Source organism: Pseudopodoces humilis, chromosome 1, assembly GCF_049639895.1.
Source record: "Pseudopodoces humilis isolate 2021_Gansu_Grassland_sample_001 chromosome 1, ASM4963989v1, whole genome shotgun sequence".
Taxonomy (NCBI): Eukaryota; Metazoa; Chordata; class Aves; order Passeriformes; family Paridae; genus Pseudopodoces; species Pseudopodoces humilis.
Window position 1 is genome coordinate 109,048,866 of NC_142200.1, and position 14,942 is coordinate 109,063,807.

The following is a 14,942-nucleotide window of genomic DNA, read 5'->3' on the forward strand; positions in this document are numbered from 1 at the left end:
TGTTGGGGTTTTTGTTTGTTTAGGGTTGTTTTTTTTCTAAGTTTTCATGGATCCTAGAGGATGAACCAAAGAAGCATTTATTTGTAGCCTTCTGCCACCTCATACCACCTGCAGTTCAGAGGGCTTCAAGAAGTAGAGCAGGTCACTGATGTTGTCTTAGATCCCATTTCTTTGAGACATAGTGTCATATAAACTGCCTATAAAAATCACTGTGGTGTTATTTTAGTTTAGAGTTAATTGGTAAAAGATTTATGGCTGACTGGACTGTAATTTATTTCATTCAAATCCAACAATGAGCATTCTCCTTCTTGCCCAGCCACAACATATCTTGTTGCACAAAAATGCAAGGAAGAGCCATTCCAGATAGTTTCTGTTCAGAATTTTAGCCACTTTGTTCAGTGCTGTTACCCTACCACGTAGCTAGGGACAGCAGGCTATTAATGGACAAAGAGAGTTCTCTTCCTTGAAAAGTATCCCTTTCACCCCTTATTTAGTGTCAGGGGACACATACTGAAGTAAAAACACAGAGAAAAATCTACTTTTTGATGCACCATATGAACTAGAATCTCACCTGGACCAGAGCCAGACCAGGGTAGGGAGCCTCCTATTCCAGGGACTTCACTGACTGCTTGAGGCTGCTGCCTTTCTGTCTGTCTGGCACTTCTGCTGGCATGGAGCAGCTGGAGAGTGGGACAAGGATTTGGTTTTCTCTCCCACCCAAGCCAGTATCTTTTGGTCACAAGTTATTCAAGTGTTTTAAGTTAGGTAAGCTCTTAGGTTGTCAGGAGGGCTGTCTAACACTCTTCCTCTCCAACTAAGTGGCAAAGTAGTACCAGCACAAGCCACGCTAACATTTCATGACTGGCCTTTGAACAGAGCTGGAGAAATTCAGGCTGGCAAGAATGAGAATTTTCAGGTTTTTTACTGGCTTTGTGCATGCTATAGTCTGCAGTGTCTGGCTAGATGAGGGTAACTTGAATGGATTATTTTCAAAAAGTACATTTCCACAGTCTGACTGTCAGCTGCCTCCTGATAGGGTTTAGTCAGGAGGCTCACTGCCAGGTCTTTTAGAAACTAACCTTCAGAGCATGTTCATAAATTGCATGGTTAAGTTCCACATTTCTCCATTACCCATACGTGCTGTATATAATCATTCTCTCATTGTGAAAATCTAATGGGGAGAAATCACTATAAGCCTTTCTCAGAAGCTGTATAGGGAAAATAACCTCAGTATCTGCAGACACCCATAAACAAACACGTGCTTACTGTAGGCAGCCCTTTCTCGTACTTAGTTCTTCTAGTTAAAGCTGGCCAGGATGATGACTGTGGGAAGAATGATTTTAGGACAATTGTACTGTAATTTTGTTGGCTCTAGTATTGAGACTTGGAAAAAGTCTCAATAAAATCAGAAATCGTGTGAGTTCTTGCTCATGCAGAGGTAGCAAGATTAATCTAGTTGTCATCTTCTGGGAAGCATTAGGAAAATCAGCCAGAGAAGCCTGTGCTGTTGTAGCTCCAATGCCAATGCAATCTTTCTTGAATGCCCTTTGTAGCAAGAGTATTGGCAAAATCTAATCTTGGTGAAAAAATTGAAATTAAACCAGGGAAAATTTCCATCAGAATCCATCTGAGATATCCTTTTCTTTTTAAAATGGACCTTTCTCCAGTAAAAGGTTCAATTTCAGCCTGAAAATAAATCTTTCATTTTGCACTATTTACAAGAAAAGCTGAAGGAATGAAGATGTGGATGACCAGAAGTGATCCTCTGATGTCATTTTAACTTAGTCTACTGGTTAGCTCTAATAAGGATAGAACAGTGTTCCCTCTCCCTGCATGCAGCGGGTATTTTGAGGAGGAAGAAAGGATCATGCAGGGGTGAAAGATTTCTCCATCATTCCAGTCTGTGCTATTCCATCACTTTGCAGCATTTGCAGAGGTTCTTATTCCCTGTATTTGAGCTTGTAAGCAGTAGGTAGGAGACTGAATTCTTTCACCAGCATTCAAATTAAGTATATGGAAAGCTTCCTTAAATTAATGATATTTTTAATAGAGTGTAGGTATACTGTTAAACATCTGCTTAAGCAACCTCTAAGAGTAGAGACCCAAAGAACATATTTAGGTTTGCCTAAAGATAAAATATGATTTACATTGTGGAGGATTTGATTTGAAGAGAGACCAAAAAACCCTTTAAAGTATTTCACAGTGAAAAAATATTTTGGTTATCATCTGTAGTCTTTACCTGATTACGGAATAGGGATTATTTGCAAAGATCCTTCCCTGCTTATTTGATCTGTCTGAGTGGATTTTTATAAAAATGTCTGGACCACATTATTTCTATGTTTCAGAAATGCTTTTGACACACATTTGAAATGCAGGATCATTACTGTGTACAACATGTTTTTTAGACAGTAACAATTAATTTATATGGCCAGATGTGAAACTCAGGGGGAAAAAAAGAAGTCATAATGGATGTGTGTGCGGGAATCCCCTTTCTCCCTTAGCTGTAATTGAACAAATGGCACTGAGATAATACTGTAATTGTTTGCCTTTTCCATGAAGCCAATATGAAGATTAAAGTACCATCTGGCTTTCTGAAAGCCAAAGTTAGAAACCCTCCAGCTTGAAAGAAAAAGCAGTTGGATCCCTGTTGAGTGGACATTTTATATGTAATTTAGCTTTGCTCGTCTCTACTCAAAGTTCTAACCACAAATAAGCACTCAGAGCTTTATCCTCTTTCCAAGTTGGCACCCTAATAGAAGTATGTCAAAGTGTCTTTTCCTGGAGGACTCTGATAACCTTGGGTCTGTTCTTGTTTTTATGCTCCAGTTTAGTTTAGAGACTTAACCTGAAAAGGAAATCTGGTTAGATTATTTCATAATAAGGGTTCTTTTTTTATTCTTTCTCTTTGTGAAATAGTAACTTTTTCAAAAACTTTGTTGTCAAAGTTTTCAGGATTACTAAAACTACACTTTTGGCACATCTATAACAATTTCGCTATGGCATTTTGACAAATATTTTTATTTAGTATTGTTTCTAAGATCTTAAATAGATTTTTGCAACCATTACAGAAAAAAATAATTTTAATGCTTCACCCGTGAGATCAATTTTTTATTAAATATTTATAAAGTAATTTCAATAAAAAATAAGCATTTTATATTAGCAAGGAATTTCACAGAAAAAATAAAATTACATTTTCAAGATGAATAAAACAAAATTTGTTTCAGGAATTTTTTTGTAAATTAAATTAGTTTTTCTTGGATTTTTTTTCTTGTTACCAGCTCATATAAAAATTTCTATTGATAAGAAACAGACAGTAATTTTTAGGCAAGATTTCATCTGAAAGAATACTCCGGGACTGCTAGTGTTGGAAATACTGTGTCTAGTTTTTTTTCTAGACAATATTACCACTATCAGAATCAGACACCCACTTTGATTTGATTACTCCTGTTTGAAATTTAGCCGGTAAACAAACGCATGCAGAAACTGCCCCTTTTTTCCCTCTGCCCACCACCTCAATGTCAAAGCTGCTAAAAAAGTATCTCCAAGTCTCAGAGCAAAATATTTTCACATTTTGATTTGGAGATCTTCCTCTAGTCTGGGATTCCTGCATTAAAAAAAAAAAAAAAATTAAAAAAAAAGCAAGTAAAATAGGAGGTGAAAGGATGGTCCAAATCCCAAGCTTTCTAGAGTCTTTCCCACACCCTCAAAAGGGTATGTCAACTTACCAGCTTTGACTGGATTATTTGGGCTGAGTAGAAAGTATAGCTGGTGGACAGGGAAGTCTGTTTTAATAAAGTGCTTTCTTGGAAATATTTAACACTCAAAGTCCAGTAGACATCCAATGATTTCAGTTTCCTTCTGAGTGAACTCAGTGCCCCTTTGGACCAAGCACACTTCAAACGGCTTGAGAAGTCTTTGAGAAGCAAACCTTGTTCTTCTTGTGCTGTCTGACCACCAGTGCTGGGTCAAAAGTACTGAGCCTCGCTGAGACAAAGAAGCCAGACAAAACCCACTGTTGTTACCCTCAGAACCATCTGATAACAGTGTGTGACAGGACAGATGACTTTGGCACGTTTCTGCTTTTAAAAAAACCCTAAAAGATATTTTTCAGCAGGACATTTTCAGTAAAGGTCTCCTGATTCAGTCAATGTATGTGACCTTTATCTAGAGAGAACATAAGGCTGAATTTGGGATTTTGTTCTTTAAAGCTGTGAGCCCCTTTGTTGTATTTGGAGCTGTTTTAAAATTACAATTTAGCGAAGCATGTAGTTATTGCTATGTGCTTCAGTCTTGGCTAGCTCAGTTGTATTTAGCAAAATCTCTAAAATAAAATTCTCAAAGCTCAAACTCATTGAGATATTCATCCTTATGCATGAATTTAGGGAAGGCTACCAGTGAGGTTTGGTTTGAATAGTCACTGTTGAGCAACACCGGAAAAGAGCCAAGAGATGGGCAGCAAACACTGATGTGTATAATTTCAAAGCTGTTTCAAAAAATGATGTCTGTAACTATTGTCTCACCTTCACTGACTGTAAAAATGAGAAAAGTAATGTTTGCCTAAGGCAAACAGTGTTTTGAATATTAATTTGTATTTGTAAAGCACATCAACCAGGTAAGTCAGGACACAGTTTGACCATGAATATGCAAATACACATAATCCTGTATTTTCACACTTAGCAAAATGATGCAGACAAGAAATCCTTTCCTTCTGAAATACATGACTTGCTTCATTAGGCAAGCTGCATAAGACAGAACTATCAGCAGCAAGCTGATTCCACTTGCCATTTTATTTTGATCCGAACAAGAACTGGGTTTTAATATGCCTTGTGATTTTGTTTTAGATAAAACACTCCACCCATTGTATATCATAATTTCTCCTGCAGTGTTTTTCAATAAAATCTCTTTACTGTCTGAAAAAAAAAGTGCTGGTTTGTTCTTTTCCCCTTTGTCTCCCCAGTGCATAGTTTGGGACTGGGATTCCAACGGAAAGCATGACTTCATTGGAGAATTTAGCTCAACTTTCAAGGAAATGCGAGGAGCTATGGAGGGAAGACAGGTAAGTGGAAAACACCTGAGCAATCTCAAGATGTAATCTCTGTAGAGCAGAGTTCCCCAGACAATCCTGTCATAAAGCAGGTGACATTGCCTCGTCATCTCCCAGAATTTAGTCGTGTTGATGTCTCCCACAGGTTTTGCTGTTACCTGGACACAATAATCTGAAAATGTAAAAAAGCATTTGTTTCTGTGCTTTCATGCCTGAAATGGTTAAGTTTTTTTTCTAGTTCCCAGTCCACAGTCATTTCTTTCTGCTAAGATTTATTTCCTTTGAGCCCAAGCACATGGTTTCCATGAGGTGCTGAGCTGCAAAGCAGATACCCATTCTGGCTACTCAAAGCATTTTCCTGCTGGCCTAAAGACCTCTGTTGGGTGAGGGTCATTCTCCATCTTTCTCCATTTCTCATGTGCTGCATTCATTGCTGACAGCTTTAACTAAAACTCCTCATGATGAAACTAATCGGTATTCTAAGTATTTCATGATTTACAGTCCTAAGGGAAAATGAAATTGTTAGCTTATCAATAATTTCACTTCTTTATGTCAGCCTGATCTTTTCAAATTGAAGTTGATAGTAATTACTTAATATGATAAGTGATTTGGGATATCTAATTCCAGAAATTGTCATTTTCTATTATTACGTACTTCTAAAGGTGTTAGTTTTGATAAATTCTCTGAGGGGGAGTTAAAAATGTTGATCCTGCAGATAATTTGTATTCATTGTTCCACTGTTGTTGCAATCTCTACCCAAAACACAAATGCCTAATAAGCTTTATATGGGCTTTATAGTATTGAAATGTGTTGGTAAAAATCTAACACAGTCAGAAGGTGTTTGATAAAAGGTAAGTAGTCAGTCTATGCCATAGGTCAAGAAACATTTATGGCTCTTCTAAATGTTTTCTGTTGAAGTTCTTAGAATACACTAAGGTTTGGCAAATGCTGCTCATGTGTGTAAAATACTGCTGATATGTATCAGTCATATATTAGTCCATTATAAATAACTTCTGAACACTGTAAATTAAACCCTGTTTGCTCTTTCAAATCAAGTCAGAGGATCAAGACTTTATCAAACAAAATTTGAGTGGAAATAAAGAGGTAAACAAATCCCAGAATGAATAACATTAACAAGGCCATTGACCTGTCAACACTCCAAATTTGTATACAAATACCTGTGGCTCAGGAAGGGACTGTGTGAGAGTGGTAAAGGGTGTGTATCTTCAACATAAATGTCTTAAAACCACATCATGGTCCTTCTAGGAGACAGCTTTTTTGGCCAAGACAAGAGCCTTGTAGTCCAGAATGCCAGGAGTGGATCTGCAGAATAATCTATGTATTCTTTATTATGATGGAGAAATTGTATGCTTTTTTTCATCCTCAGCTAGCAGAAAGGATGATTGATCTTTCAGAGGCATAAGAAGTTAATGCAGCCATTTGTCAGTTCTTGTTCTAGGTTGTCACTGCAGTATCAGAGTGCTGTCCAGAAATGTTTTAATTTTGTCCTATGGTTTAAGTGCCTGAATCTTACTCTTGCTATGGGCCTGCCAGTTGCCATTCTGCAGGTTGTCTTTTACCTGTAACCTTTTACCTGCAATCTTCCTCCACACACCCTAGGAACTGTACCTTTTTTATCTTCCTTGTTCCTCTCATTCTGTTGTGGTTGTGAAGTTTTTCTGTGGGCTTGTACCTGCAAAACCGTGCAGTTGGTGTAACTAATTCTCATGGGACATAGTTACCACCGAGGTGGGAATCAGTGTCCTTTCTCCTCTTTTCTAATCCTTGTTTCTTAGCCTATTCTAGAGGGAAATAAGATTGAATGGATAAGATAGTATTAGTCATTTAAGTGGCTGATAAATAGCGGTTCAACAATATAAACAGACATGCTAGATGGCTCTAGCCCCAGATGAAGTCAGGGTTTGGTGAGCACTAATTGCATGATAGACAAGAACAAGCAGTAGGAGTTTGAGCAGGTCCTGGTGGATATGATGAACTTACGGAAAACAATACAGTGATCACATGTTGCACAGGAGAGGTCAGTTGTGTGGGAAGCCACGTCACTTGGCTGGAGCCAGAATGCTATTTCCCTTTCCCCTTCACTCTCTCCCTGTCAGTCCCTCATCCTATCTCATTTTTCTCTATTCTGTAGAAAGAACTATTGCTGATAAAGAAAATATATGCCATTGTCTGTGGACCCCATAAAAACATCTTAGTGCATAGTTTATGTCAACATCCTTTGTGCAACATTAAGGAATGTGATTAGAAGTTATCAGTTCTTTTCTTTAGTTTTATCCTCATTAAAGAAAAAGCATGTGCAATGGAGTGTTTACTTTGAATAAAGAGGTTATAGTGAACCTTGAGGAAATTACAGAGAAGGAAGGTGTTTTCCTTCAAGTAGATGTGTTGCTAGCTACTTCTGATAAAGAAGGCCGTATCAGAGACATGAGACATTATATGTGGGTGGGGAGATGAGTAGGTTAAACATAGTTCTTTGTTCCTAGAAGAGACCCCTTCATGGTCTCAGACCAGAAAGTACTGTTTTCCATGTAGTACTCCTTTCAGACAGAGGAATAAAACTACATCCTCCAGCCCCTGGTGTTAACATTCTTTCACATTGCATCACAACAGTGAGTGGTGAATGTTGAAGAGGAGGGCCAAAGCCGGGAACTTCATCTCAAATGCTGTGGAAGCCTGTGTAAGGAGCAGAGCTCAGGTCTGACATCCCTATTTGAGTTGCTAGGAGATGCAGTGAAGCTTCTTGTTCTGGTTGTATTTTCTTTTGTGACTTTACAGCCAGCTACAGTACATTGCTTTAATTCTGTCCAAAGATAATCAAAACACGCTAGTGATTGTCAGTCAGGGTTTTTCACTTTCCCAGGAAACTGGAGAGAATTGGAAGGAACATTCATCATTGATAGGGGGTCCAGGAACTTTGATTAAGCTTCAGCTGCAAGTCTGTGTGGTTTTATAGGAGGCTCAGATCTCCATCTCTGCCCATCAGCAAGGTCTGTATTGGTTGGAATCAGCAGCACACGTTGTCATAAATGCATTAAGCAGTGAGAGTGGGAGTACCACAGTTGGTGCTGGTGAGCAGGATGGACTGTGTGGCATCTGTGATCTGCTAGTGCTTCTCACCATTTCACCAGCTCACCTCATCTCTGGGGGAGCTGACAAGGATGTTGAAGTTGCCTTTTAATTGTACATAGTTCATCTGTCAGAAAGCACAGAGCATTCTGACCCATTCTTCAACCTCCCTCTCTGAAAGTAAAGATATTTTTGTCTTGTAGTCAATCTGTCAACTGCTACAGAACCACTTGAGATGGACAGAATGGATATGTGTCACCTGCTTGCGTACTTACATGAGATGGTGGTGCTTCTAAGACTGTTCCATCCCTGGGTTGTGTACTGATTGTCTCGAGTTTTGAGTGTCAGCCTCAGATGAGCTTGTTGGCTTGCCTTGGCTGTGAGATTTATCAGAAATGCATGTTTGAGATAGGCACCGTTTAGAAAACTGCTGTGAATCTAGCTCTGGTATCTTCTGAGTGGTTGAACCAGTACTGTGTAAAGAGAAGAGAAAATTCCTTACCTGAATGAAATCACTTGTTTTGATCAGAAGTGGCATAAGTTGTTTATGAATTTCTTTTCTGAATGTGGTATGTCTTGTGTGAGATTCACAAATCTTGAATTACAACTCCTTCAAAGTGTTAGGTGCTTCTCCATGACTGAGAGGACCGAATTCTGGGAAAACTTGCTGGTCTTCTGTTTTAAGATTTTCTACCATGAACAACTGCAGGATAATAACTTTATGTGTTTCTGTTCCATAAAAATTACCTTATGGTCATAGACTGTTATGTTCTGACACCTACCCTGTTTTCATACTGACCACCAATAAAAAATGGTACAAAGACATCGTGTTCAAATGCACATCTGAAGCAGCCCTTGCATGATCCATGGTTTAATGGTGAAATTGGTGGTGCTGGGTTAATAGTTGTACTCATTGATTTTAGAAGTCTTTTCTCAACATGTAATTCTGTGGTTTCTAAATCTTCTCTTAACACTTTCCACCCTTCCAAACTTTATTATTTACTCCTTCACCATAATCTTGACACACAAAAAAACCCCACAGTAAGAATAAGTCCACCCTTTTTAAGTAAAATACTAATAAATACTCTGAGTTTGTGTGTTAGGATTTCTTCCAAGAATACATATAATGATGTTTTTAATACATGTGTACAGTAGCAGTTTTTTAAGGTGTTCTAGTATTAATCTATCTAAGTATATTTAAACAGGACAAGAAGAAGCTTGAGATTATATAAATGTAAATGCTATTAAAGCTTATCATAGTTGAAAGGAGAAATCCCCTACTAATGAGGAAAGAAAAAATCACTTTCTTGGGTTTTTTTAATCAAGGCAATAAAGCCAGAGGGATTTGAGAGAAAAAAAGCCAGAGAAATCACCTGGATCCTCATGCAGCACAGGAGTTATGTAAGGGAAGAATCTGTTCCTGTGTTACATAAAAAATGGACATGTGTGCATTTGCACACGCACAAATGGAAAGAGAATAAACCCTGCTGTACTTTCCATCTCCACTGACATTTCTACAAGTCCAAAGTTTTATTAGGGAGGGCTTTTCCATCTGGTAGCTCTTCAGATGACTGCACAGTGAGACCTTTAAGCTCTTGGTAATGGACCAAGATGTTATTGACACCTATGGACAATTCCAGTTTTATCAGGAGACAGCCCAGTTCTCCCAGGACTCTCTGCAACATCAGCAGCTGCTGCTGGCCCCAGACAGGGCAGCAGAGGCCTCACAGGGGGTGCAGCCACACCAGGCACCTGCCAAATCCTTGCGAGGAGGCAACCATTGGTAGAGCCTCAGAGGCACAGGGGAGGCTGCGGGCTTGGCTGGGGAAGCAAGAAATGCTTTGATTTCCACTTCATTCCCAGGGGCAAGTTTCCAGAGGAAATCTCTGATAGTGAGTAACGGCAGCCCTTCACTTTTGGCAGATGTATTTCTGTGACAGAAAGAGGATAAAACCACAAAACTATCCTGACCTCTTGCCTAGAGGGATGGCAGGAATAAAATAGCCTTTTATGCAGGAGGAGACTCAGTTTATTTAAAAGTGACTTGTTTTTCTTGAGGCATCAGAAAGAGAAAATGCAGGATATAATTCTGCCTGCTATTGACTGGGGGTTTTGCCCCATCCATTAGGCAGTAGTGCCTCTTTTGTCATTTACAAACCATGTAATTCATTGCAGCAGCTGAACAGGAAAGAAGAGAGAAACCAAAGAAGTTCAGGGGAGGCAGGAGAACTCAATCTTGCTAACACAAGCTATTCCACAAGCATACAACAAGCCATTCAAGCTCTCTAGCCCTTCCCTCACAGGCCTACCCAACATTCTGGTGTGCAGGCACTGTCCCAGTGAAAGCAACTGCTGTCATTTGTCTTGCCTTAGGGTATGTGAAACTTTCCAGACACCTTCAGTCCTTTCTCTGAATAGCCTGTGCCACATTCTGTCCAGATTTTGGTTGTACAATGGTTGCCTTCATGTAGTTGCCTCCACTTCCCTTTGCTGGTGTGTGTCAGAAGTGGTTGCATTGTTTGCTTTTCTCTCTTCTGAAGGTTTTGTAAGAGAACGAATGAGGGTGTTACTCCTCACTGCAGAGTAACATCTCCCACTGAGGGATCTGTGTCTCCTCATCACAGGCACAAAAGGATTGGGACCTTCCAAGTGTCAGCATCAGCTCACTGACTCTCATTGAAGAACAGCTGGAAGGAGTTTGTTCAGAAATTCTCCACATGGTGGTTTAAATTTAAGTGTCTTAAAGGAATGCCAGCACAGTATAGTCTTGGGAGTCCATTACCAACATTTGCAACATTACTTAAATTAACAGTAGATAGTTTAAAATCAGGTTGCTTTCTGTTTCAGATTCTGTGTGTTGTTTGATAGGGAAAGAGCTTGCACAGCCCAGAGTTGTCAGGCGTTTGGAGGAAATGCTAAGTGACTTTCAGATTGATGAATCCAAACTTCAGAATGTTTACCATTAGTGTCAGATTGCAGACTATTGCATTAGTTTCCTCTCAACTGAAAAGTTAATTTGAAAGCAAAAATGGATCAATAAAAAGCAATGTCAGATACCAAATCAATACTGGGAATGTAGGAACAGACTGGAAATTGAGGTTGGCCTCAACAATGCAAGCAAAATATTTGAGAATTGTTTCTCATGATTACTTACCTGCTTAGAGCTGTATTTTGAACTCTGTTCTAATTATAAAAGCTGGATAAACAGTAAGACCTGTATAGGGAATTTTCTTCAAATGATGCTTGTTACATCTTTAGCGTGAACTGTGGGAATTGCCAAGGTCAGAACTGGATCTTGGTGGGTAAGTGAAGATTGAGCTTTATGTAAAACAGTCTTGTTGGCTTTTTTAAGCTTTTGAACCGGGAAATGTCTTCTCTCTCCTCTCTTATTCCCCTCCCTTTGTTATACTATTATCAATAGATTAAATACGTGCAAAATTGTTCTTTCTTTCTTTCTTTCTTTCTTTCTTTCTTTCTTTCTTTCTTTCTTTCTTTCTTTCTTTCTTTCTTTCTTTCTTTCTTTCTTTCTTTCTTTCTTTCTTTCTTTCTTCCTTTCTTCCTTTCTTCCTTTCTTCCTTTCTTCCTTTCTTCCTTTCTTCCTTTCTTCCTTTCTTCCTTTCTTCCTTTCTTTCCTTTCTTTCCTTTCTTTCCTTTCTTTCCTTTCTTTCCTTTCTTTCCTTTCTTTCCTTTCTTTCTTTCTTTCCTTTCTTTCCTTTCTTTCCTTTCTTTCCTTTCTTTCCTTTCTTTCCTTTCTTTCCTTTCTTTCTTTCTTTCCTTTCTTTCTTTCTTTCTTTCTTTCTTTCTTTCTTCCCTTCCCGCACCTTCCCTTCCCTTCCCTTCCTTTTCTTTTTTCCTGCTTTCTGTAAATTTTCTAATCTGTTCTTGCCTTTGCTTTATTATCCACATAAGCCAAAAATGTTAGTGACTTGCACATAGAATATTTTAATGAGCCTTGGGTAGTTTCTGAGAACTGTTATCCATACATCTCAAAATGCTTTGCAAAGTAGGTGAACATTCATAGTTGCATTTTACAGTTAGCAAAGGGAACCTGAGATATTTTTTCCTCTCCTGAAGTAATGTTCTATGCCACTTTGGTCCTTATTTATTGTAAACCTCTTCCATAAAAATATCATGGAATATTTTTTTCAGGCTTAAATAATCCCTTTCCTAAGGAGAGAAATTATGTGCATAATATATGGCTTCATATAGGTCAGGCCCTGTTTAAATATGCACGTTGAAAAAATATTCATGTTGGAGGATGCTAAAATTAAGGAGATTCACCTTGGATGTTCAGGGGAAAACTGCTGCACTTCTCCAGTGTATTTCAGTATCAAAGGGAGGAATGCAAATCCTGTCTCCTATTTTTTCTTTCTATTTGTTATATCCCAGTTTATGTATAGAACACAGACAGCATGATTTCTTTGTAGGAATGCTTCAAGTAAGTGTGGAGACAACTGTGTGTTAAACCATTTTGCTTGACAGTAACCTATCAAGATGAGAGCAGGCAGTGCTTTTGCCTTGCTTTCAGACCCAAATATGGGCTTATTGCACTCCAGTGTTGTGTTACAGAGCATTCTCTTTGCTGGGAGAGAAGGGCTTTTTATTTCTTGAGCCTGAATGCTGCTTCTGAGTAGAGAAAAAACGTTTACAGAGGATTTCCCCTGAACATGAGGGCCTGTATCTGCCTGTCTTCTCAGTTGGAAAATTTATTTCACAAGACAAATAACTGAGCTGAAGGCTAGCTGGGAGGGGAAGCAGATGTTCTTCCTGCGGTTGGAGCAGTGTTTTTGTCTTTTCCTATTCTTCACTCTGTCACCTGTCTCCATTTCATAGTGATGAAGATACCCCTCCTTCCCTGTGCAAAAATGGTCTCATATTGCTCCAAAGTTATATGGTTTGCCTTCCTTTTTTGATGTTTGACAAAATCTCTAAGCCTGGACTACTTCAGAGACATTCAAATAATTGCTGTTAGGCAGTGGTTTGAAGCTCGATGAAATTACTGGGTCTGAGCATAAAGTAAAAATAGTTTTTGGTGCTCAAACACTTTGCTAAGATATATCACATATGTACCTCACTGTAGACAAAGTATTGTAATACTTAGGCAGGTTTCCATTGTAGGCAAAACACTGTAACACTTAAGACATGTTTCATTTCAAAATGTCATAAAAGAGATTTTTAGATAATGGAACATCCTGGTACATTTTGGAATTGTATTTCTTTCTGTGACCCAGCATCACATGTTTTGTCTCCACGCTTGAAAACAGCTCCCTGAAAGGAAATAGTAATGTTGTTAACCACATTAACAGCATATTACAGATAAAAATCTGTATATACAAATGCCACCAGACACCTACATCTACAAATGTACATTGTAGTCCTGCAGTACAAGCCATGAATAATACTGTGAACATTAGAGGTGAGGGTCTGAAAACTTGGCCTTATCACTCTGCCTGAAACCAGAGGAAGGCAGAACATTTCAAGTGGAATTACTAACAACCTGGGAGATGTTATGATGAGAACAAGGAGATGTAATTCAATAGCAAGGTATGACTGTTTTTTCTGTAAAATTAACTATTTTTAAATAAAACTATAAAAAAAAAACCTCAAAAAGGGATTTTAATATATTCTTAGGGATAAATTTCAGGTGTATCATTAGTTAGCTGCATCTTTGTGAACACGTTACTGATTTCCTTAACTTTTTATTTTGCTATCAGACTTAAAGGAGAAAGTGAGATGATTGTTGGTCAGAATTTTTCTAATCATGACTTTAATACAAAACTCAGTGTTACTGTGACAATAGTTTTCTAGTTAATACAGTGCATCAGGTTGCTCTCGCCAGCATTTTGATATTTATTAAGTTCCTTCTTTCCTCTTAAATGATCTCAAAAGATCCTCTATCTTGCTTATGTAACACCTGAAACTACAAGACTGGAAGATGGCAACAAATGAATCTGGATGTCTCCCTCAGTGCCACGTTCACGTGTATATGTTCAAAGACTGATGTTTGCCCTGGGCCTTTTTCTATTAACTATTCTCTGCATAGTTAACAGTTTTCATTTTCTTTCCTCTCTGTGCACCATTATCTGTTATGATTTAGTGAACTGTGGAAATTGGGCAGTGCAGTTTTTGTTAATTATTCAATCTGTACATAAACTTTTCCTGCAGAGAGTGACTGCTATTTTTTTCACAGGTACAATGGGAATGCATTAACCCCAAGTACAAAGCAAAGAAAAAGAACTACAAGAACTCAGGCATTGTCATCCTTAACCAGTGCAAGGTAAATGTATATTTTGCTCTTTGACTCTTTCTTTACTAAGCTCTCAGTGATATATTTTAATGGTGCTTGAAACAAAGTGGAACTGCATGTAGAATAGCAATGGAAACTATCCCTACAAAAAGTAAAGACAAGGACTTGAATCTCAAAAGTAAGTTGACTTCCTCGACTCTTGTTTCATTTCTCTTGCCCTATTCCTGCTCTTGTACAATGGAAAAAACAATACTAAACTCTGTCACCTAAAGATTCGCCAACTTTGTGTGTATCCTTTTTAATACTTCTGTTATTTTTACAAAATTGCTCTTGTTCTTCCTAAACCAACAGCAAAATTTCCTCTGACTTCCCACTGAGAAGTTGGTTCTACTTTTTATGTGAATTTTCCTTTCTGTAGGTTTAGAATTTTGATTATTTTTTTCTGTTTATGGTTTTGTTTCTGTCTCAGACTTATTTGATAATTCTTCCTTTACCTTATTTTTCAGTTGGTCCCTCTCCTCCTTCCATTTTATTTTTTTTCCAGCAGTTCTCTTATGTTTTATC

General features: G+C 38.2%; 1 protein-coding gene across 4 annotated transcripts in view; it reads left to right on the plus strand.

Moving 5' to 3' along the window:
- CPNE4 (copine 4) overlaps window positions 1-14,942 on the plus strand; it is a 226,441-nt gene that overhangs the window by 167,149 nt on the left and 44,350 nt on the right. For all 4 annotated transcript variants that reach the window (XM_005519000.3, XM_088052490.1, XM_088052501.1 and 1 more), the window contains 2 exons: window positions 4,958-5,056; window positions 14,322-14,408. In XM_005519000.3, coding sequence (XP_005519057.1) covers window positions 4,958-5,056; window positions 14,322-14,408 — 186 coding nt within the window. The remainder of the gene's footprint in view (window positions 1-4,957; window positions 5,057-14,321; window positions 14,409-14,942) is intronic.